This window comes from Nuphar pumila, chromosome 8 (genome assembly GCF_984573655.1).
Source record: "Nuphar pumila chromosome 8, dmNupPumi1.hap1.1, whole genome shotgun sequence".
Taxonomy (NCBI): Eukaryota; Viridiplantae; Streptophyta; class Magnoliopsida; order Nymphaeales; family Nymphaeaceae; genus Nuphar; species Nuphar pumila.
In genome coordinates this window covers 125678569-125701052 of record NC_143256.1, presented here as the reverse complement: position 1 = coordinate 125701052, position 22484 = coordinate 125678569, and the positions used below count along the sequence as shown (strand labels likewise).

Here is a 22484-nt window from a genome sequence, read left to right as displayed (position 1 = left end):
AGTGGTAGTGAGATGGATGGTGGTGATGGTAATGGTGGCAAATCATTCGAAAGGTGGGTAATGATGGATGGTGCTAGATGGTGGTGATGGATAATGGAGAGGGTGGTTTTTCATAAGGTAGGTGGTGGTGAGATAGATGGTGGTGGCAGTAGCGGTGAAAAATCATTTTTGAAAGGTGGGTGACGGTAGGTTATATATAGTGGTAGTGGTGAGATGAATGGTGAAAATTCATGAGAAGAGCAGTTTTTTGGGAGGTCACAATTTTCTTTGGGTAGAAAACATTCTTTCACCCTTTCTTTGATGAATGTTTCCTATAAAAAAAAAATGTACATTTTAGCAAAACTTTTGAAACTAAAAGGTCTTTCTCATGGAAGAGGGTTAGAAAAACAGTACAAATTTTCCGCTTTGTATCACTTTTCTTACGTCTTTCTCACTTCTAAACTTGCCTTTCTAAATCTTTCGGTTATTTTTCATCCACAAAAAAATGTTTATTAAAATTGTATTCAAATTCCATTTGAATTCCCTAAATCCAAACACCCCCAATTGGAACCCGGTCCAACTGAGTAATGATAAATTCATGTTAAAGCCTATCCCCTTTGTCTTGATGCAATCATCTGTAGCATATTAATAAACAGTAGGTGTACCATCCAAAAGAGCATCTAATAATGAGAGAACCACTTCATTCTTCTGGGCCCACACCGTTAAAGCACAAAGAGTGCACGCTTCCAATGTCACGTCTCATGAAAAGGAGTAAGATCATTAATTTATGACCACATTATTTTAGCATTTGGTTTAATTTTATATGCGACGAAAATGACTAGTGGAATGTAAGATGAGCCTTCATCATTCATGATGGTGGCATCATTGTTTCTTGGACTATACCTAAGCCATAAAACTACCATTTTTTTTTTATTTGTTTGAGATCAATGTACCAACAGAAAACTTCATCTGTTATGCTGGTGAATGATGCCTCTGTCATCATATTCTTGCTCTCTCTCAACTGATATTTCTCCTTGATAAATATTTAAAGAAAAAAAAAACACCTGGTTAGATTTAAAATAGTAAACATGGGCTTAGTTACTTAATCAGTAGCTAAAATATGTAAATATCATGGCCAACCTAGTATAGGAGCTCATCAGATTGAATGACTTGGATTAGGAGTGAACATCAGGCTGGCCCGGCCCGACCCGACCCAGGCTCATTTAGAGTTTGGCATGGCCTGACCCATTTATTAATGGGCTGGGTTTTGGCCTAGTTCTTAATGAGCTCGGGCTTGAAGAGCAGCCCATGACCAGCAGGCACTTTGGCCCAATAGGTTAATTTCAAAATGAAGTTCGTAAATTACTTTTTATAATACCAAAAACAACTAATTAAATGAAAGATTAATGCATCCAGTTAATTATTTTTTATATATTTTTCATATAATCAATGCAACTAATTAAGTAAATAGTAAAAGTCACCAAGTTATTATGCAACCAGCTATTAAAAAAATAATCAGGTAGCTCAGGCTCATCGGGTTGGCCCGGTAACCATGAGGAAACGTGAGCCGATCCGAGCCTGGCCCATGTATATAACAGGCCGGTAACTAATGGGTCGGCGTTTAAAACTTTAACCCAAACCCAGCTCATGATGAGCCGGATCAGCTTGGCCCATCAGGCTGCCCGACCCGTTGCCCACCCCTGACATGGCACATTTGTCCAACTTGGTTTACAAAACTGCCCACATCATCGTCATCAGTCCTAGTACCGAAGTACCATTAATGACGTGACTTAGTGTTCTCTAAAAAGCCACACAATAATCTGAACCATATTAGTAAATAAGTTTAATTGATTTTCAGAAGCCAGGAAAATGACTAAATTAGTCAATTTTTTATAGGGCTGTCAACAGGTCGGGTTTACCCGGACCAAACCCTATAGTGTCCGGGTGTAGTGATAAATAAGAAGACTCGATTAAGCCCTGGTCTGGACTCGATGGTCTGATTAATACATGGATCCGGGTATTGTTTGTAAAATTTTATATCAGACCCGAGCATGACCCGAGTTCCGACTAAGACCCACAACTTTTCAATGTAAAATTAATTAAAAAAATATTATTTTATCAGGTCTGGTTCATGTAGTTCTTATCAGTTTCGGGTATGGTCTTTTTTATAGTGGTCCTGATTGTATCCAAGTTCGACCCGATACTATACCTGAAAATCAGGTCCAAGTCTAGTTCTACCTGTGTCATAACCAAACCCGACTGGTTGACACCCCTGATTTTTTTCCCATGCAAGACCTGTATGGATTTGGGATTCTATCAAAATTATCTTTCCCTTCTTGCTTTGTGGGAAACCTTTTATTGAACTGGGTTCCATGTTGCGAACTGGATTCATATATCCAATTGCAACCCATATTCGATTTGGCATGACATAGGACATGGGCATATACCTGGGTCCAGACCACCTGCTTTTACTGATTATTACTATTCTAATTACAGATATTGTGGTAAATTTTAGGTCCAACCCTGATACAAGCAATCGGTAGCCCTATATGGGAATCTGATACATGAGAAGGCAATTTCCTGCATGTTAAGGCCCAATCCTGATTCACGGACAACCCGACCCGGCACTTATCAGGTTCAAGCTGAACCTAGATCTCTGTGTATACTCGGGATGCAAACGGTTCAGTTCCGGAACAGCAAAATATATGGGGATTCAGACCAGAATCGGATTCAGAACAGCCAAAAATTGCAAAACCTTCATCCTGAATCTGACTCCTTTGCATCCCTAAGTCGACCTCAGGTCAAGTAGAGCCTCATTGATCAGGTGGGGTTATCATTTTTTTCTTTCTTGCATTTTTTCTACTATTTTCTAGCTTCCAAACATACCAACATCTGGAATATTGAAAAAATCATAAGAAAAGAAAGTTTCGCCTATGAGAGTTTTTTATATGAGAAGTTTTTCAAAAGAAAGTTTTTTCTCTTGTTTGTGTAGCATGAGAAAAATGTAGTAGTAAAATGTGAGAAAAAATAGAGAGGAGTTGGGTGATGGTGAGATGGTGGGTGCTGATGGTGATGGCTGTGGTACTGAGATGGGTGGTGGGCAGTGTAAAAATAAAATTTCTCTTGGTAGAAAGCATTCCTCCACCTTCTTATGGAAGAATGTTTTCTATAAAAAAAATGTAATTTTTAAAAAAACTCTCTCAACTAAAGTCTTTCTCGTTGAAAAATCTATTAAAAAAATATATTTTGCATCATTTTTCCTACATCTTTCTCGCTTCCAAACATACAATGGATCGAAAAATGTTTTATTCACGTAAACCTGAGCCCAGACTGATTTGTATTCCCGGGGCTGGGTCTGCCTGTCCCGGGGTGCACAAGCAGCCCAGACAATGCCCACCTCTGGAATCCTTTCGGCAGCCTAAACTAAGAGCCAGCTATAGCTCACTGGGTCCAAGAGATATGCAATAATCTGGGATGGAGGTAAGAAGCATTATGTGACCGTTGAGACTACTGAAAACCTGAAAAAAGATAATTTATTATATAAATAAATTAGCTGTTTTATTAGTATTAAATCATTTGATTATTTTTATATATGCTAATCGGTGCATACCGTAAGATGTAAGGAAAGGACCATTAGGGTTAAAGGGAAATTACAACTTTGTAACGGGTGGGCTTCGGGTTGGGGCTGCTCGAATAAAGCTTGGTAAGGGACCGTAAAAAACTGAATCCGACTAAAATCTTAAAATGTACACATGTAAATGTCGAATATTTTAAGATACTCTCTCTCTCTACAAATTTAAGACACTGTCTCTCTACAAGTTTAAGACACCTCTCTCCAGTGTTGTCAGTATCGGTGGGTATCGGTATCTCGCCAGAAAATCGATAGGATACTGACCTGAATCGGCTATTTTTTTAATAAATATAAAAATAGCTTAAAATTAAATATTTTAAATATTATTTTAATGGTTTTAACACGTGTCATCTTCTTATTGACATGTAATAATTTTTAATTATTTTTTGGCAGATTCAGAGTGATTCACTTAGAATCGGTGTCGATTGATTCACCTGAATTGGTTGGCCAAAAGATACATGTCTGATTCCGATACTGACATTGCCTCTCTCTCTCTCTCTCTAGAAATTTAAGACACCCACTCTCTATCTACAAATTTAAGACACATTCTCTTCTCTCTACAAATTTAAAACACTCTATAAATTTAAAACACCCACTCTCTCTCTCTTATCTCTGCAAATTTAAGACACCCTCTCTCTCTCTCTCTCTCTCTTTTGGTGGGAGGTGTTACTGGAAGTAAGGGAGACAACAGTCAAATCGCCGTAAACAAAAAGAAAAGTGAAAAAAGATTGCAAGAAACACTGATTAAATCTCGGGGAGAAAAAAGTTGAAAATAAAGCATTAAACTGATACACGGATTTAAATAAAGGTGGGGGATGCATTCCGCATTTCACGTTGAACCGGCACAGAAACCTGCGGCAGATTGGACTCACACTGCTCAGATTCCCTTCCCTCTTCTACAGTTTCAAATTTTTACCATCCCTCCAAACCCATTCAACCCTCCCCAATTAAATGCCTTTAGTATTTAATGCAATGCGTGCATCATGTCCTGGTCACTCATACACGTACATACATGCAAGCATGCATGCATGACCTCATCTTATTGAGGGGTACGTACTACACAAAGGCACTGTGGTGGTCATGCCTACGTGCTGTTGCTGTCTAAAAAAGTGTGGCCCAGATTCTTCCACCTTGGTTTTCACCACTTGATCCAGCCGTCCAGTCTCGTTTAGATAAACCCTTTTTACTGTTTGTCCGGTTGTGGGTTGTCGTGCATGCCACGTGCCCTACGCTTTATGCACGCATGCCATGCATGCCTATCGATGCATATACATAGGCATCCCCATGAAAAAATAAATGACGGTCTGTCCTCCTGCCTTCCTTTGAATGACCAGCATGCCCCTATGGGTATCATAGCTAGAACATTAGTACTTGCTGGGTCATTGACCCGGCTCTTCTAGGCTTAGCTCAGAGTATCAAACAATGAACCCAGGCTACTCAGCCTTTCGTCTGAATGACCAGTATATGCGTTTATTTGTTGAGGTTGGTCACGTTGATCTTGGTTCACTTCAGTGCCTCAGCTCAGCTTGGCTAAGGCAGAGTACGTGCATGTCAAAAAATGAACGGAGTTGGCGTTGGGAGCTTGGTCTTGATCATTGAAGGCATGCATAGTCTAGGCACGTTGGCTGTTGAATGTTTAACTTTTTTTACTTATAACCCAAAAAAACTGCACCCAACATGAAAACCTGATCACGCTGGCTCAGCCTGCATTGCCCACGGTCGTCATGCCTGCGGGGTAAAACTCCAAAGTTATGACCCCAGCTCCCGGGGCCTAACTTGCTTGCCCAGATCTTCATGACCCATGACCCAGACTAGCATGGGGTCAAGTTAACAAGGTTGGTGAGTCAAAACAGAGTCCACATCCATGGATCAGTTGGTCAATTAAAATAGGAAAACAAGGACATGAAGGATTTACGATGTGGAGAATCCACCTCCCCCACCAATTTTTCAAAATGGATGTAAGAAATTGATGTCTGACTTCGTTCCTGAAACTTGTTTTTTTAGAGAGAGAGAGAAAGAGGATGTAATACATGGTCCTCAAGCCTTTGAACTTTTAGGGCAGGTTGGTCATTAGAAAAAAAAGAAAGAGATATAGAGGCCCAGACGGTTCAAAATAAAGCACTGGTACCTGTGACAAAAGAGGCCCATAAGGTTTTGTTTCCACATTAGACCACTCAACAGAATACACGTAGTCAAAGGAAAGTGATGGGGTCTGCATTGCAGCAACTAATGCTAACAAGGTCGTTTGACCACTGACCAGTCGACCAAGCAGGAAAAGATGAGTTCAAACAGAAGGATCTCTCTCTCTCTCTCTCTCTCTCTATATATATATATATATATATATACACACACACCCCAAAATCTCAAATCTCAATTGTCTAAGAATTGTTGTCATAACTTGGATTTGCTTTATTCTTAAGGCAACACTGAGGTGATAATCAAAAAATGCCTTTTGCAGACGAGAGAGCAGATGTTGCAGATAAACATTATATACATATATATAGCCATGAGTATACATCCACAGCTTTACTTTTTTTTTCTTTATTTTTTTTTTCTCCTATTAACAGCACTTGAAATGAATGGCTATAATCCGAACCACCCCACATACTTCTTGGAGCTGCTCTTCATGCTTCCAAAATAAATTTGAAAAAAAAAGAAAGAAAATCGAATGAATGCTTTATCTTCGTCGTCATGTACAAGTCATAGAGATTTTGAGGTTTTCCATCCTGCAGAAGGGAAAAAAGAAAAGTAGATTAGACGTGTGGAAAAAAAGAAAAAAGGAAAACTGCTAATTAAGTGCTTTAGGATTTCACTTGATGATTGGGCCAAGATTGTTCTCTTTAAAGCACCTTACTGGGTTTGTGCTTTAGTTAAGATTCAAGCAGACGCACCACAATCATCTTGTTGGTAGGCAGGTGTTTAAAATTGATGCTAAATAGTATCGGATTACAATATTCATCATATTGAAATAATTATTCTTAGTTGCTAAAAGTTAGAATACTTAATTGTTTTCATAAGATATGATCAAGATACCTAGTTATAGCTTGCTTAACTAGGTTGATAATCAATTCCAATATGTCCTATTCAAATAATCATGAGATGATTTATGGGTGTAAAGATGCTAACAAGGTTGATAACAGCCATGGGGTCAAGTTTACCTCGAAATCATCTGCATACATGGGTTGTGATTGCTATCCATCATTATGGGAGCTTCTGCTTGCAGCATCACCATCAAGACAAACAAAAAAGAATCATCAAATAGTCGGCAGATAACTTGACAGACTCGGTCCCAAAGAGAAATTGATAAGAAATCTAACCCACTAAACTTAGTGATTATATATATATATATATACATACATATATATATATAGAGAGAGAGAGCTCTGACAAAGTCCGCATTCAAGTACTTCTGGTCTTCATCACTTTAAAATTTTGTACATTATGTAGTTTTCAACCAGAAACCTCCATTTGTAAAAAAAAATATTCAGGCATTTGATTATGAGAAGAAATTAGGAGCATTAAACGGTTACCTCTTCTATTCTATTGGAATGGTGAGATCATCTTCAAAACCCTTCGACGGTGCAAAAATTCTGAATGGAAGTTGATGATGGCTCAACAAAAACCTAGTTCACGCACAACCCCCCCATAAACATCAATATAGCGGTGTTCTACACAGAAATACACTTAAGCATCACTGAGAGTGATTACCACAAGTAAAAAGTATATGGCAATAGAAATGGCAGTATGCAATTCAAGACTATCCGCAATAGATCAAAACTTGCTCCGCTCCAAAAATTTAGTCGATTCTTTCACACTGATATCATGTTTCGCATTGCATAATTCTGTCATAGGAAACAAAAAAATATATATTATAGAACGCACAAGCAGTTGGAATTTTCTGTGTAGATAAGAAGCTAGGAGCTCAAACCTTATTTTGAATTTGGAAATTCTCCATTTATCTAGAAAAAACTGAGTTCAGTGTAGCCGTGCATGTGAGGCAAAAGCTCTTCGACCTCAACTCTAGCACTAGAGCATGCCATGCTTTTCTTAACCCGGTTACGGTTAATAAACTCTACTTCTGCACTGAAAATGCTATATACCGGCCTATGATCAGAAAACCTGGATTCACCACGAACATATGACAGCTGATTCAGACCCCTACCATGCCATAAAATCCGATCACACCTGCAAGAAGGAATATTTATCTTATCTTACAAATCCCAGAAGTATACTAGACCATAAGAACATAACATCAAAGAAATTTGTCTGAATCTTGTTTCCAGGATCCAAAGAAAAGAAAAGTGGGGAAATTTAAGGGTATTCCAAGTTGTTTCACAATAAAAAGTAATTAGATATGGCCCCACCATGCAGGCGTCCGCCGTTTCTCTTTTGGATACATGTCATCTCCAGCATATCGATCTGAATTGTTCACATACTTGTAAGTGGGTGGAAAATATATTCTCCCTTCATTCCAACCCTGGAAAACTCTCCCTCGTTTCTGCTCAATCCTAAGCTGTAAAAATGGCTCAAGAGATTTAGACTCATATATTTCCATTAGACATGGAAATCGAATAAGAAAACTTAGGGGAGGGAGAAAGAAAACTAAAACATGCCATCCCCAATCCACCATTTGTGACCAAGTTACAGAAAAGCAACTTGACTCGGGACGTAGAGTGGCTTCTCAAGAAACCAAAAAAACACCTTAGAAGTTAAGCAACCAAACCAGTCCTCACAGCCATGGAGTTTGTTCAATAAAAAAATACGAGGTAAGGTGAAAGAACATTAAAACTCCATGGTAACCCCAGAATCTGGAATCAGAAACATGTCCAGTACGACAAGACATCCAACAGCCGTTTCATCTGGATTCATGCTACATTTTTCATATCTGAAACTTATTCATCATTAGGTTTCACTGAAAGAATGACTTTTCACAGGGCTGCTTACCAACCTGATCATTTTCCAATAACGCTCTCCAGTTCTGCATTTCAACAAGGGCCTTTGCAGAACGATATGTTAGAGCTATCCGATAATTCAAGTCTCCAAGCCAAATAATCCGACTGAAGCACAGACAAATTTTCCATTAGTTCATTGAGAAGATTCATGGAAAAAAATAAAATTGGGGCCTCAATGAGGCATGAAAAAACAGAATACAGTATTTGTTCAATTGCCCCAAAGAAAACTGAATTGGGAGTAAAGTTCTCATGCACTTTGTCAGTGACTTACTCGTGATCGAAGATTGTTTCAGGGGAGTTCTCGTCACCTAGCCCATGGACTCCAGGGAATCGAGTCTTCCTTAGTATCTCCATGACATCCGAATTCCTCCTTAGCTCATCTCCCTCTTTCTGCCCTGATGTCAAATGACTACAGATGAAGCAGAAGCTTGTTTTGTGCACGAACATGCTAATCGAAATGGAACCCTGAAAAACCCATGAGTTGAAGAAAAATGACAGAGAAAGAAAAGATTTTGAGCTAAAAACGAATACCAAAAACAACCAAAATTTTCAAAAATGAATCAAACAATGGCAGCAGAGAAAAAGTCAGTAGCAAAAGATTTTACCTTATTTCCAAGATAACCCATTAACCCTCTTCCCACGCAAGAGACTTTCAGGTTCCTAACATCATCCCTTATGTCACTCCTCACCCAAACTGAGAGAAATATGCCAACCATTTGCTTGCTAGCCACCAGACAGTATCGAGAATGGCCTGTTGATCTCTCTCTTTCCTCGCCCATGGAAGTGGGAACTCCGTAAGGCAATGGTGAAAAATACATAGCACTTGGAGAATCACAACCAGCATTTTCATCATCCGAAGAACCTGATCGAAAGGTACCATCGCAATCGCTTGGCCTATTCCCAAACATAACTCTATCACAAACACTGAATCGGCGATCAAGCCTCGGTTGAGGAATCAAAATATCGTTATCCATCCTCAAACTTCGACTGAGTGACTGAAAAGACCGGCGATTGAAGAAAGAAGTGGCCTTTTGCCTCGTTGAACCTTCAAAATCGGAGTCTAATTCTACAATGGGATCAGGTATAGGTGAAGGCATTTGGTAGCCACCACTGCCACTCGTGCCAGGAAGATTATTTAGAGTTTTCCGTATCAATGCTAGCCATTTTATAGCAGGGCCGTTGTCCTCCGCACCTAGGACGTTCCCCGCATTCAGAGGAACTATTTCTTGGAAACTGCAGGGAAAAAGACAACAATGAGAAACTTCCTAGTTCCTTCACCAAATGCAAACAGAAAAATCTTGTGATATGAACAGAAAAACTAGTCCTGCCACAGTCAAATGAAATTAACAGAGAATTTGTGATACCCCAAAACGTAATTGTAATGCAAACAGAAAAAACTCGTGGTGTGAACAGAACAAAGTGGCCCACTAAAATGAAATTAACAATTTGTGATACCCCAAGACATAAATGTCCGCAGGAGGTGAAGTATGAAGCCAATCGTCGAGTCTCAGATAACTAGGAGGTGATTTTCCAGCTACATTCCATGTTGCTACAAATACCCTGTTCACAAAATGAAAGGTAGAAATCATGAGAAATGTGAATTCAAAAACCACCAGAGAAAACTTCTTTTTTTTTTGCCTTTGAGACTTCGAGTTAAATACCTATAGTCCTGAACCTCAGTAACTTGAGCAGTGGTATCAAACTCAAACTTTGGTCTCCTGTAAGTCTCTGGGCTTCTCTTGGTTGATCTCTCTGGAAGAAGACAAGCAAACAAAATCAGAAAATAAACAAGGGTTGGATACAGGGTACCGACAATTTTTACTTCAGAGAAAAATAAGAAACTCATAGAAGAGACAGAGCAGAAAACTCAGAATAGGAAAAATAGGTGTTGGACAGTTGGGCCTAGCCTGTTTTGCTTTTCTTGAGTGTGAAACTTTCCCTCTCTGTGAAACTCTTCTTCCACTCCTCATCACCAACTGAGATTCAGAATTGCATCCCAAGCCAATCATTAGAGGATTAAAAAGAAAAACCCTTTTTCATCAGAACAAATTAAAATAATTCATAGAACAGGCCATAGAAATTACACGAAACATATTTGTGTGACAGGAGGAAGAACCAAGACCAGAAATGAAAAATTAAAAAATCCAAATGCAAGAAAAATGTGAAATGCACAAAGACTCAACTCGATGTGATTGGAAAACAAAGAAAGATTCAACTTTGTAAAGGGGTTATAGGTATAACTTTGTCTCTCTGTCATGGCTAATGATCCTTTTAGACAACAGTAACACAATCCAAATCCCGGAAATGATCTTTGAAGGAAAAAATGAGGAAATAGGAAGAAACCCACCTTCTTCAACCACATCATCAGCATGAAAATCATGAGCTTTGCTCTTGATATTGAACCATTTTCTAACGAGAGCCTTAGACCAGGAGAACTTGAGTCCATGAACAGTCACAGGCAGGTACACAGAGACAGAATAAGAAAATAAGAACAAAAACAGAAAGGAAAAAGAAACCAGAATAGACCCATTTCCACAAATGTCAATCAATCATAGAAAGAAGAAGAAAAATGATGGCATTGTTATGAGACCTTGCCCTTCTTCTGGCTCCCATCTCTCATTTTTTCACTAATTCTTCATACAGCCTTCCTCCAAATAAGCAATGCCGGTCTTCTCTCTCTCTCTCTCTCTCTCTCTCTCTCTCTCTCTCTCTCTCTCTCTTTTAATCTACTTAAAGATGAGTTTTGAGTTTTTGGGATTTGGCTTAAGCGTCAACAGCAACTTGAAGGAAATAAATGAAAGAATTTGAATGAAAACAAGGTGGGTACCGTCAAGAAATGAAGGCCAAAAAACAGAAGGGAGAAAATGAGCAGAGGAGAATACGGATGGCTTCTGAGAAGAAGACAATGCAGAAGGGACACGCTCTCTCCCCTTCAAAACCTCGTTTTTGAGTGTGTACAGCAAAGCGTAGAATTTGAAGAGAATAAAGCGCAAGCAAATACTCTCTCTCACTCTCGAGGCTTTTTTACAACAAATCCAAGACCATGAAGACGGTTCAGCAAGGTAAAACCACCTTGTTTCTCACATAGAAAAAACTGCCCGGTTTGCTGCCCTGATGGGACCCACATGGCTCTTTCAAGCTGAGGTAGCCTGCCCGCGGTCAGGATGGGGTAGTGAGCTTTATTTTTCTGGTGTACCCTTGTAAGGGAGAAAAGCAGTTAAAGGAAAGAAGAGATAAAGACCGACCGACCAAGAGTGTGTGCAGTTTTGAAGGGCTGGGAGATTTTGAAGGTCCTTTATTTTTCCCATATATATTTTTCTTGAAAATCTTGCATAAGGCCTTATTGATCGTGTGAAGAGAATGTTTTGGAGATTTTGTTTATATTTTTTGAGGGGGGTGTGGTTTCCTATGTTGGGTACTGGTTTATGATTTTTGGGGTTCCTGGAGCTCTTGTCTCCTCCCTTGCCCTCTTTTGTGGGGCAATGTGTTGGTTTCACCTCTCCTAGATTTGGATATTAGAGTTTTGTTGGAATTGCTTAGGGTTTTGTCCATCTTCCTCCAAATCTAGGTGATTGTTTGGTTTACCAGCCAAGGTGTTGGCCAGCCTACTAGGGTGTTGTTATGTTTTGACAAAATTTTAAGCCTTGTTATCCTTGTGCCTTTGTGGGGATGATTTTAAACCCCTAATGCACTATTCACTATGTCATTGTTTAACACAAATCTAAGGTTTTGTTAGGCCATCTTAGGGTGCTTCAATTGGAGGCTGTCTCACTTCTAGAAATTTGCACACCATGCCCTAATCCTGGGGGAATTGCGATTCCCTTGCTCAACTGGTCAAAATCTTAAGCCCATGATCATGGATTTATTTTAAACTAATCTAGGGTTTTGCAGTCTAAGCTTAACACAACCCCATGCTCATTTGTGGGAGACTGTGCTAAGCTCCACTTATTCCATTCTTTGTGCACATATAACTAGGTTTTGGTACTCTTTTAAGGTATTAGTTTATTGGATTGAGGATTGGATGGCCCCCAAAGATTCGAAAAAGTGCAACCCTAGATCTCCATCTCATGTCATCATGGAATCCTTCTCCATATCCCAGTATCCCCATTAGTCACCAGTGAAGCTTCCACTAACAAGGCAGTGAGTGGCACCCCACGGTGGGCCATACAAATCTTTTACATGTATTGATCAAGCTTTCATTGTAGCCATCTATTCTGGGATCCACAGTTTGTATGATGTGGCAATCAGTTATTGCTCACAAGTTGAGCAGACATGCATATTCAAGTGCCTTTCTAATCAAAAACTTATCAATGTTTAATGTGCAGTCAGTGGGGACTCAAGGAATGGCATCTCCAGAGAGTCAATTGAATGCTAAGTGCCCCCAAATGAAGCAATACCATGATGCCCAAAGACTGCCTAACTGCATGTGCTTTTTGAATGGGCTCTAGGATCCCTTAACTCATTTTCATGTCTTCCTGTGAGGTGGGGCCACCATGGAATGTGGACTAGATGAATGCATAGGTCACAGTCTTGCAGAGATGTCTATCTATGGAGGCAATCAAAAGTAAATGAGGGAAGCTCAACTGAAGGGTGTTTTTTCAGCAAACTAGGCATTAAAAGGGTGGCCATGGGTTCTTCTGCTCAAGTGTACATCTAGATTCTAGACCAAGACTAGAAGTATATGCAAGGGCAGCTCTTAAATCGGGAATGTGTTGGTTCCATGTTGGGCATGACATAGAGAGGGTCACCATGCATTATGGATTCAATAAAGGCATGAGGATCCCAATCTTTTGGTTCATCTACCTGTATGCTTGCCCTAAAAAAGAAAGAAAAAAAGACCACTCTCTCTCTCTCTCTCTCTACTAACTTTAACTTTTTACAAGGAGAGGTGAAAATCATCTATCTGGCTCTTTCTCAAGGCATTTATTTTCCAGCCCTATATTATTTGCTGTATTGCTACAAATGGGTAATCTGCAAAATTGCATTTAGACCATCAAATGGAGGAATCCAACGGTTTATGAATTCCTTGAAGGTTGCTTCTATCATTATCTACCAAAAAAGGAAAGATGGGCGTCAGCACATGCTGATGCATGCATACTTGATGCTTTCAATGGTCAAATTGGAAAAGAAATAATTATTATTTTATGGAAAAGAAAAAGGGAATGGAGATAAAGATCAAAAAATCCGGTACATGAGTAAAGCTCAGGTAGGTTATGTCTATTATTACGTCACCGTTATTTCCAAAGCTGAAAAGTTATAAAGAAGGGAAATATACTCAAATTCCTTTCTTGAGCTTAGTCCTCACATCAAAGGCAAAGTACACAATGATAAGTAGGGTTTGACTGCCCTTTTTTGGCTTCATGACTCTGCCTAGCCTTGGTTTGACTGGACTTGACCATAACTCTTAAGTGCCTTGAGTCCATGTTGGTGAACCCAAGTCAAAGCTTACCTGTCTCTAGGTCCATCCTGACATACAATCAATGACTTGGCTGAATAAGGTGAGACTGTTTCAAGTCTAGTTGGACCAAGGTTGAGTCTTATGCCAACTAGACTCACCACATTGTATCCCATTTGGGTTCTTGATATTAATAAGAAATTTTAAGAACAAGGCATTGCACCCTAACATGGTGGATGCACATACACTCACTTATCCAGATAAGTAAGGATATCATGTTGGATCATAAATCCAGGATCGATAACATGCTCTCGTTAAATCGTTGAAATCATAAATAGAACAAAATCAAAAGCGAAAGCTATACCTAAATCCATAGCGCTCAAGTTGATCATTGATGGGTATGATCTTTCAGAACCTGTGTATTAACCTTTTTTTCTCTAAACCTCATGAGAGGGACTAAATCTCTTTCTGATAATAGGGAGTCTAAAGAGAGAGAGCCTTAATATAAGGTTTGGGGATCATAACCTAATGTATTTAGGATTATGTCTCAACTCAACCCATTATAGAGTTTTAGACAGGGCAGGGCTCTCCACACAGTGTTCCATATCATTTGAAATACCACAAGGCTCATCCAGATTAGACCACATGAACTAGGCCTGAACCTAAGACAGACTTACGATGTGTGGTTCAGCGCATGTAGATCCACATGATTTTTCTAACAATCTTCCACTTGAGCCACATACGTAACTTAATAATCACACATTGTAACCTTATGAGCTCAAAAATATTGTCTTATCAATTGATATCTCAACCAATCTGGTCCATTGATTATGTCAACATAGAACCAAAGTGATCTTCATTACAAATAACGCAAATGGACTTATCAATGATCACGTATATTGACATAACCAAATGACATTGATCAAGTATGAATGTGAAGCATGGAAATTACATGCAATATGATCAAACATGCCTATTTCCAACTAGTCATTCCTGAAAACTTAAGTGAGATCATAACATAATGAGTACATAATGCAACTTAACTTTAATTTTATACCAAAACAGCAAAAGATAACTTTATTATATCATAAAACGACCAAATACAAACTCTCATTAAACCAACATATCATAAAATGATAAAACACCCATACGAGCAGTATGCTCGTGAAAGACCTTGGGTGCAAACCTTTACTAAGCGAATCCGCAATCATGGAGTTTGTGCCAATATGTTCTATTGATATCTGAATATTTTGCACTCTTTTTTTAACAACAAAGAACTTAATATCAATATGCTTTGACTTAGATGAGCTCCTGTTGTGATTGGAATATAGCACTGCTGAATTATTGTCATAAAATAACTTTAGCGGTCTTTCAACATTATCCAAAATATGCAGCCCAGTGACAAAATTGCATAGCCAAATCACATGGTTGGATGTCTCATAACAAGCCATGAATTCTGCTGCCATGGTGGAAGAAGCAATGAGTGTCTACTTGACACTCTTCTAGGAAATATCTCTCCCAACCAACAGAAAAATATAGCCTGACGTGGATTTGGGACTGTCTTGGCATCCCGTAAAATCAGAATAAGAATACCCAATGATCTCTAGTTGATCTGACTTCCTGTATGTGAGCATATAACCTTTTATTCTTTGTAAATACTGCATAACCCATTTGGTTGCTTTCTAATGATCCATACCTGGGTTACTAAGATATTTGCCTCACCTCTCAACAATGTACGCTAAATTCAGATGCGTACACACCTGAGCATACATGGAACTCCCCACAACATATGCATAGGAAATCTGTTCCGTAGCTTTAATTTCAAACTGGTGTTTGGGGCACTGAACGAGAGTAAACTTGTCTCCTTTTACAATGAGAGTATCCTCTGGTTTGCAATCCTTCATACCATACCTTTCCAGAACACTTTTGATATAGCTCTTTTGTGATAATCCAAGAATACCCCAAGAACGATCTCGATGTATCTGAATCCCTAATACAAAAGAGGCATCCCCAAGATCTTTCATTTCAAATTTCTTTGTCAGAAATCTCTTGGTTTCGTGCAATATGCCTATATCATTACTGGCAAGCAATATGTCATCCACATACAAAACCATAAAAATAAATTTACTCTCACTGAATTTGTGGTATATGCATTCATCAATCACATTCATCTCAAAACCAAACGAGAGGACAACTTGATGAAATTTATGATACTACTGACGGGAAGCTTGCTTAAATCTATAGATGGGTTTCTTTAGTTTACAAATCATTTTCTTGACATCGCTTGAGACAAAATATTCTGGTTGGACCATGTATATTGTCTCATCGATGTCCCCATTAAAGAATGTAGTTTTAACATCCATCTGATGTAGCTCTAAGTCATAATGAGCCACAAGTGCCATCATAATCCTAAAAGAGTCTTTCATAGAAACTGAAGAGAAAGTCTCTGTGTAGTCAATGCCTTTCCTTTGAGTAAACCCTTTTGCAACAAGACAGGCCTTATATCTTTCAAGATTACCCTTTGAATCCCTTTTGGTTTTAAATATCCATTTGCAACCAATGAGTTTCACACCTTTAGGTAATGGGACAAGACCCCACACGTCATTGTCACTTATGGATTTAATCTTCTCATGCATTGCTTCAATCCACTTTTGAGAGTTAAAACTTTGTGTGGCTTGATGGAGGTTGATTGAATCATCTTCCATTAGGCCAGTATCACCCTCATGTTCTTGTAGAAAGATAATATAATCATCCAAAATTGTCTTTCTTTTCTCTCTAGTAGATTTCCTTAATGCGACTGATTCTTGAAGTGTTTCTTGAGGTTGTTGAGTTTGAACTTCAGAAGTAAAAGCTTGATTTTGGGTAGAGGGATTTGAAGCATTACCTTGATCCGAATTTGTGGAAATAATGTCAAGAATGAGAATCTGATCATTGTCATCCACAATTGTGGGAAGTGAAAGAGACTATTCTTTAAAGGCAATGTCTTTTACTTTATCACTCTCTCCAAACTCAACACCCTCAAAGAAACAAGCATTTCCTGTTTCAAAAAATGACTTATTTGCAGGGTCATAAAACTTATAGCTCTTGGATCTTTCAGAATACCCAATAAAATTGTAGCTAACCATTCTGGAATCCAGTTTCTTTTCATATGACTTGTAGGGCCTAGCCTCAGCTGGACATATCTAAATATGAAAATGTTTTAAGCTAGGCTTTCGGCCTGTCCATAATTCACATGGGGTCTTGGTTACTGCTTTAGAGGGTACTATGTTCAAAACATAAGATGCAGTCTTTAATGCTTCTCCTCAGAGGGACTCTGGTAGGGTAGAATAAAAAATCATAGTCCTTATCATATCTTTAAGAGTCGTGTTTCATCTTTCAGCAACACCATTCATGCTAGGGGTGTCTGGCATGGTATACTAAGGGATGATCCCACATTCCTCTAGGAATTTAGCAAAAGGCCTTGGATGTTGTTTACCTGATTCATTATATCTGCCATAGTACTCGCCACTATGGTCAGATCTGACGGCCTTAATTCTTTTCCCAAGTTGGTTTTCAACTTCGGCCTTAAAGGATTTGAACACATCCAGGGACTGAGACTTTTTATTAATCAAATATATGTACCCACAACAAGAATAGTTATTTATGAATGCAATAAAATATTGTTGACCATTTCAAGAAGCCGTAGGGGTCCACAAATATTTGTATGAATTAGTTCTAAGACGTTTGTTCTCCTTTCAGTACCTAATTTTCTTATGTTTATTCATTTTCCTTTTATATACTCAACACAAACCTGAAAGTCAATAAAATTAAGGAAATCAAGAATTTCATTTGACACACGCTTTTCAATTATTTGTTTAGAAATATGACCTAAGCGCTTATGCCATAACAAAGCAGAATTCTCATTTGTTAATTTTTGTTTTGTACCACGAAAACTTATTTGTAACGTTTCATTAAACGAGGCAATAGTATCAAACATATAAAGGTTGTCAACTATAGATAAAGGTTGTCAATTGTAGATAAAGAACCGGTCCTAATAAGATTTGAGTCAAGAAATAAATTAAATTCATTATTTCTAAATAAAAAAGAATAACTGTATTTGTCCAAAATGGAAATAGAAACCAAATTCTGCCTAAAAGATGACACAATAAATGTTTCCTTCAAATCTAAAAAAAAAACAGTCTTTAATGACAACCTAAATGTTCATATTGCCTCGACTTTAGTTGTTTTGACATCGCTCACATAGATGAATCTTTCAGCATCAATTAACGGTTGGCAACTTAGGCAACCCTGCAAAGACACACTTATGTGAGTGGTAGCACCAGAGTTCATCTACCAAGTGTGTTCGGGCACAGAAGTCAAATTAACTTCAGAACAAACTAAAGTAAGGAGCGTACCTTTTTTCTCACTCCAAGCATGAAACTTGGTACAGTCCTTCTTCATGTGACCCTCCCATTTGCAAAAGAAACAACTAGACTTTGGTTCTTGATGTCTTTTTTGTTTCTTCTGCGATTGAGGGTCAACTGCAACTTCCTTAGTCTTTTTCTTTTTCTTAAACCTATCCTTAAATGTTACTTTCAGATGAGCACTTTCAATCTTCTCTTGCTTCATCCTATCATCTTCTTGCACACAGTGTGAAATAAGCTCATTAAGAGTCTATTTTTTCTTCTAGCAGTTATAACTGACCTTAAACTGGCTATACTGTGCAGGAAGGGATATCAAAACCAAGTGCAAGAGTAAGTTCTCAGACAACTCTAACTTTAGTGCCTTTAGTTTTGAAGCAAGATGAGATATCTCCATGATGTACTCCTAAATATTTTATTTGCCTTTATACCTCATTGAGACAAGACTCAAAAGAAGAGTACTTGTCTTAGCCTTTTCATTTTTCGTAAAACATTTTTTAATTTCTTCAAGGAAACATTTGGCATTGGCCTCTTCGGACATAGTGCCCCTAAAAGATTCTAGAATCGCATATTTTATGATCATGAGACTCATGTGAATAGATCGATCTCACCACTTAGAGTTTTTTTTATCCTCAGTAGAACTCTTATTCGTAAGAGCAGGTGGTTGATCTTCTCATAGTGCGAGATCCAGATCCATACAATCAAGCACAATCATAACATTTTCTTTCTAATTCTTGAAATTTGAACCGCTCAAAACAAGAATGGAATTAATGTGGGCAGATATCATAGAAACAGATGTATTAACTGAATAAAAAATAGACAAACTCACGATCAATATTCATATTCACATACAATAACATAAAATATACATATTTAAACAATGGTGAACCCCATCACAAGATACATAACACAACATTGACACTTAGTCTTTGGACAAAAGTGTCAACTTGTAAGTGGTACTCTCAATACAATAATCAAAATATGAACAATCAGTCTTGTCAAACAATGAGTCTTTCTTTAGACCGACTCGTTATTCACATGAAAAACCGAATGATTGTCTCATATTCATTACTGAAAGTATACATTTGGGCTTGACCAAATAGTAATCTTCCTTTGAGTTGATTACTATTCACATGAACCACAAACATATAGCCATCACAATATTCTAAAATGAACTAACCTACACAACAACGGTTACTTTGACAACATATTGATTCAATTAATTCAATTTAAGATATCAGACCCAGAATCAGAAACAATACCAATGTTCAAATATGTCAACAAGAGCACATGCATATGAATGAAATAAGCAAGCATAATAGCATATGTGGGTCGAATAGTAATCGAATATTGACCCACCAGAGTGACCCAAAATGCACACCAAATAACCATATAAAACCTCAAACATTTTTTTCTAAGGCTTAGTGCGTAGGTCCGAAAGTTGATTTGACCCAGATCAGATCAGATCTCACACACTACATACGGGTAGAAAAAGAATTCACAGGGTCCGGTCTAAATAAGCATGGCCCACATATGACTCGATTCAGTCCCCGCGCCCACATGGGAACCGAACCGGGTTAGCAGTGCCCGGACCCAAAAATAAAGCCAGACAGTCAGTCTGGGCTCGACTGAATGTCGGTCTAACCCAGAATTGGCTGACTAAAAGTTGAACCAGCTCTGAGTTTGACGGCTAAGGACCGAACTGGGTAATCCTGCAAATAACTCACCCACTGTGCAACCCTGGAACATCTGGTAACCAAGCCTAATGCCCATACGGGCCTGAGACGGATAGCCAAACCGATTCTGCAAGAAACAGTCGGCCAATCGGCTATACATGTACACTGGTTCGGTCCATCATCGAGCACCGAACCGACTGGTGCACACAGGACCAAACCTGTCTTGAGTGCAGAGGCAAAATCGGCCTGAGGTTCCCTGATGGTCGAGTAGACCTGACGCCATTGTGGTGAGACTGCTCTCACTCTGACACCATCTGTAAGGCCGAGAGTGGTCTGACGTTCCCTAATGGCTGAGCCGGTCTGACGCCATTGTCGTGAGGCTGCTCTCACTCTAGCACCATTCGTAAGGTTGAGAGCGGTCTAATGTTCCTTGATGTTCGAGCCAGTCTGATGCCATTATCGTGAGGACGCTCTCACTCTAGCAGCATTCGTAATGCCGAGAGCGGTCTGACATCAATCTGATGGTCGATTAAGCACCGTTTGTAGTCTTCCCTGAACCCTCAGTCACCCGACGATGGTGGTTGGGGCGACCCGAATTCCTTACCGTCGTTGTCGGACATTGCTAGCTCTGGACACCAGGTGGCGACTGAGCCAAACATAGTGCCTCAACCGTCGGCAACCTACAAATGATCACCCACCGATGGCTCGAGCAAACCGAAAGCCCAGGCACCATTGTCGGACACCTTCCTGCGTGAGTGTGTTGTTGGAAACCTACCGATGATCTCGCCCTGGTCGTCTAATGAGATAGAAGGGTTGGACGGTCTTTTCTGAATCCAAAACAAAAATAGGGTTCAATGGGTGATCACAATGCCTAGGCTATCATCGTCGGGCACTGTCCATCGTTCGACGATGGCGATCAGGCGGTGGCTAAGTCGGCACCCACCCCGGTCTCCTAAATCATGGAAGGGTCATTCACTGCTGCCAGAGACCAGACAAAACAAAAAAAAATGCGTAAGAAGAGGGTCGAACGACCGTCTCTCGACGACGCCCTAAATCCAATCAAAAGATCGATGCCGAAAGAAAATGAAACATAAAGAAATATGGTTCAACGATTAAACGAGAATATGCGCTCTAATTGTTGGATCATAAATCCATCAAAAACTAAAACAAGATCGATAACATGCTCTCGCTAAATTGTTGAAATCATAAACATAACAAAATCAAAAGCGAAAGCTATACCTGAATCTATAGCGCTTTGATTGATCATTGACGGGTATAATCTTCCAAAACCTGTGTATTAGCCATTTTTCTTTCTCTAAACTTGATGAGAGGGACTAAATCTCTTTCTGATAATGGAGAGTCTGAAGAAGGAAGGCCTTAATATAAGGTTTGGGGACCATAACCTAATGTATTTAGGACTCTGTATCAGCTCAACCCATTATAGAGTTTTAGACGTCAGAGCAGGTCTCTCCACACAGTGATCCATATCATTTGAGATACCACAGGGCCCATCCGGATTAAATCACATGAACAGGGCCTGAACCTAAGATAGACTTACGATGTGTGATTCATCGTATATAGGCCCACATGATTTTTCTAACATATCATGCAGGGTCAAAACCAATAATTAGAAATTAATACTGTGGAGGGATAACACTAGGGTCAGCTGGGCATTAAGGGGGCATAACATTATCGCGAATCACACTTATGTTGTTATGAAGATCTTCTTGGTGATGAAAAATCTTATCATGAAGTAAAAAAAAATTGTCGTTTGAAAATCTTGAGAAATATCAAAGGATGTAATATTTAAATTTTCAAAAGGACACAAAAATTTTATTTTTTAGACCAAAAACATTTTTTTAAATTAAGTGTAAAATTACTTAATAACTTGTCTTCGGCTAGTACAAAAATGTTACCACTTTACCATCCAACAATTAGAATATATTCTTGGTCTTATTGTGAGGCTTATGAATTAGATGGATCTTGATTTGATATTTTCCTCCCTCAATTTTTGAATCCTTGGGATGTATTGATATTTAAGTCATCATGTATGCATGTCTTAACAAATTGGTTCAACTTATGAAAAGGAATTCAAAGCTTGAAGGGGAGAAGATAAATAGAAGTGATTAATAAATTTTTAAATGTCATATTTGAGATTTTGGCATACATTTAATACCAAAACTGTCTGTGATTAATCATAACAAGTTTAGGTGTACATTTAAAAGGTCTCAAAATATAGGTGCACTATTAAATTGTGCTGAAAATTAGTTAAAACTTAGGTGTTGGTTTGGAAACTACCCTATATAAAATCTTGACATATTGAATATATGTGATATTGTGTAAATATCCAAGTTTTTTCAGTATTTCATCAGCTTTCGAGAATTATTCGTGCATTATTTTCAATATATAACCTACGTTCGTGGCTATGATCAGGGCCATTGCCTATCAAGG

General features: G+C 38.7%; 1 protein-coding gene across 1 annotated transcript; it reads right to left on the bottom strand.

Moving 5' to 3' along the window:
- Positions 1 to 6216: 6216 nt before the first annotated feature.
- Positions 6217 to 20766, bottom strand: LOC149830643 (type I inositol polyphosphate 5-phosphatase 4-like). The gene is made up of 15 exons (XM_090015505.1): positions 20732 to 20766; positions 20085 to 20424; positions 10910 to 10997; positions 10470 to 10538; positions 10224 to 10314; positions 10018 to 10122; positions 9168 to 9795; positions 8834 to 9027; positions 8559 to 8667; positions 7975 to 8123; positions 7539 to 7795; positions 7319 to 7452; positions 7141 to 7233; positions 6769 to 6823; positions 6217 to 6336 (listed from the first exon to the last, which is right to left on the bottom strand). The coding sequence occupies exons 1-11, from the start codon at positions 20764 to 20766 to the stop codon at positions 7570 to 7572; spliced, it is 2034 nt and encodes a 677-aa protein (XP_089871631.1). The 3' UTR covers positions 6217 to 6336; positions 6769 to 6823; positions 7141 to 7233; positions 7319 to 7452; positions 7539 to 7569.
- Between the last annotated feature and the right edge of the window lie 1718 nt (positions 20767 to 22484).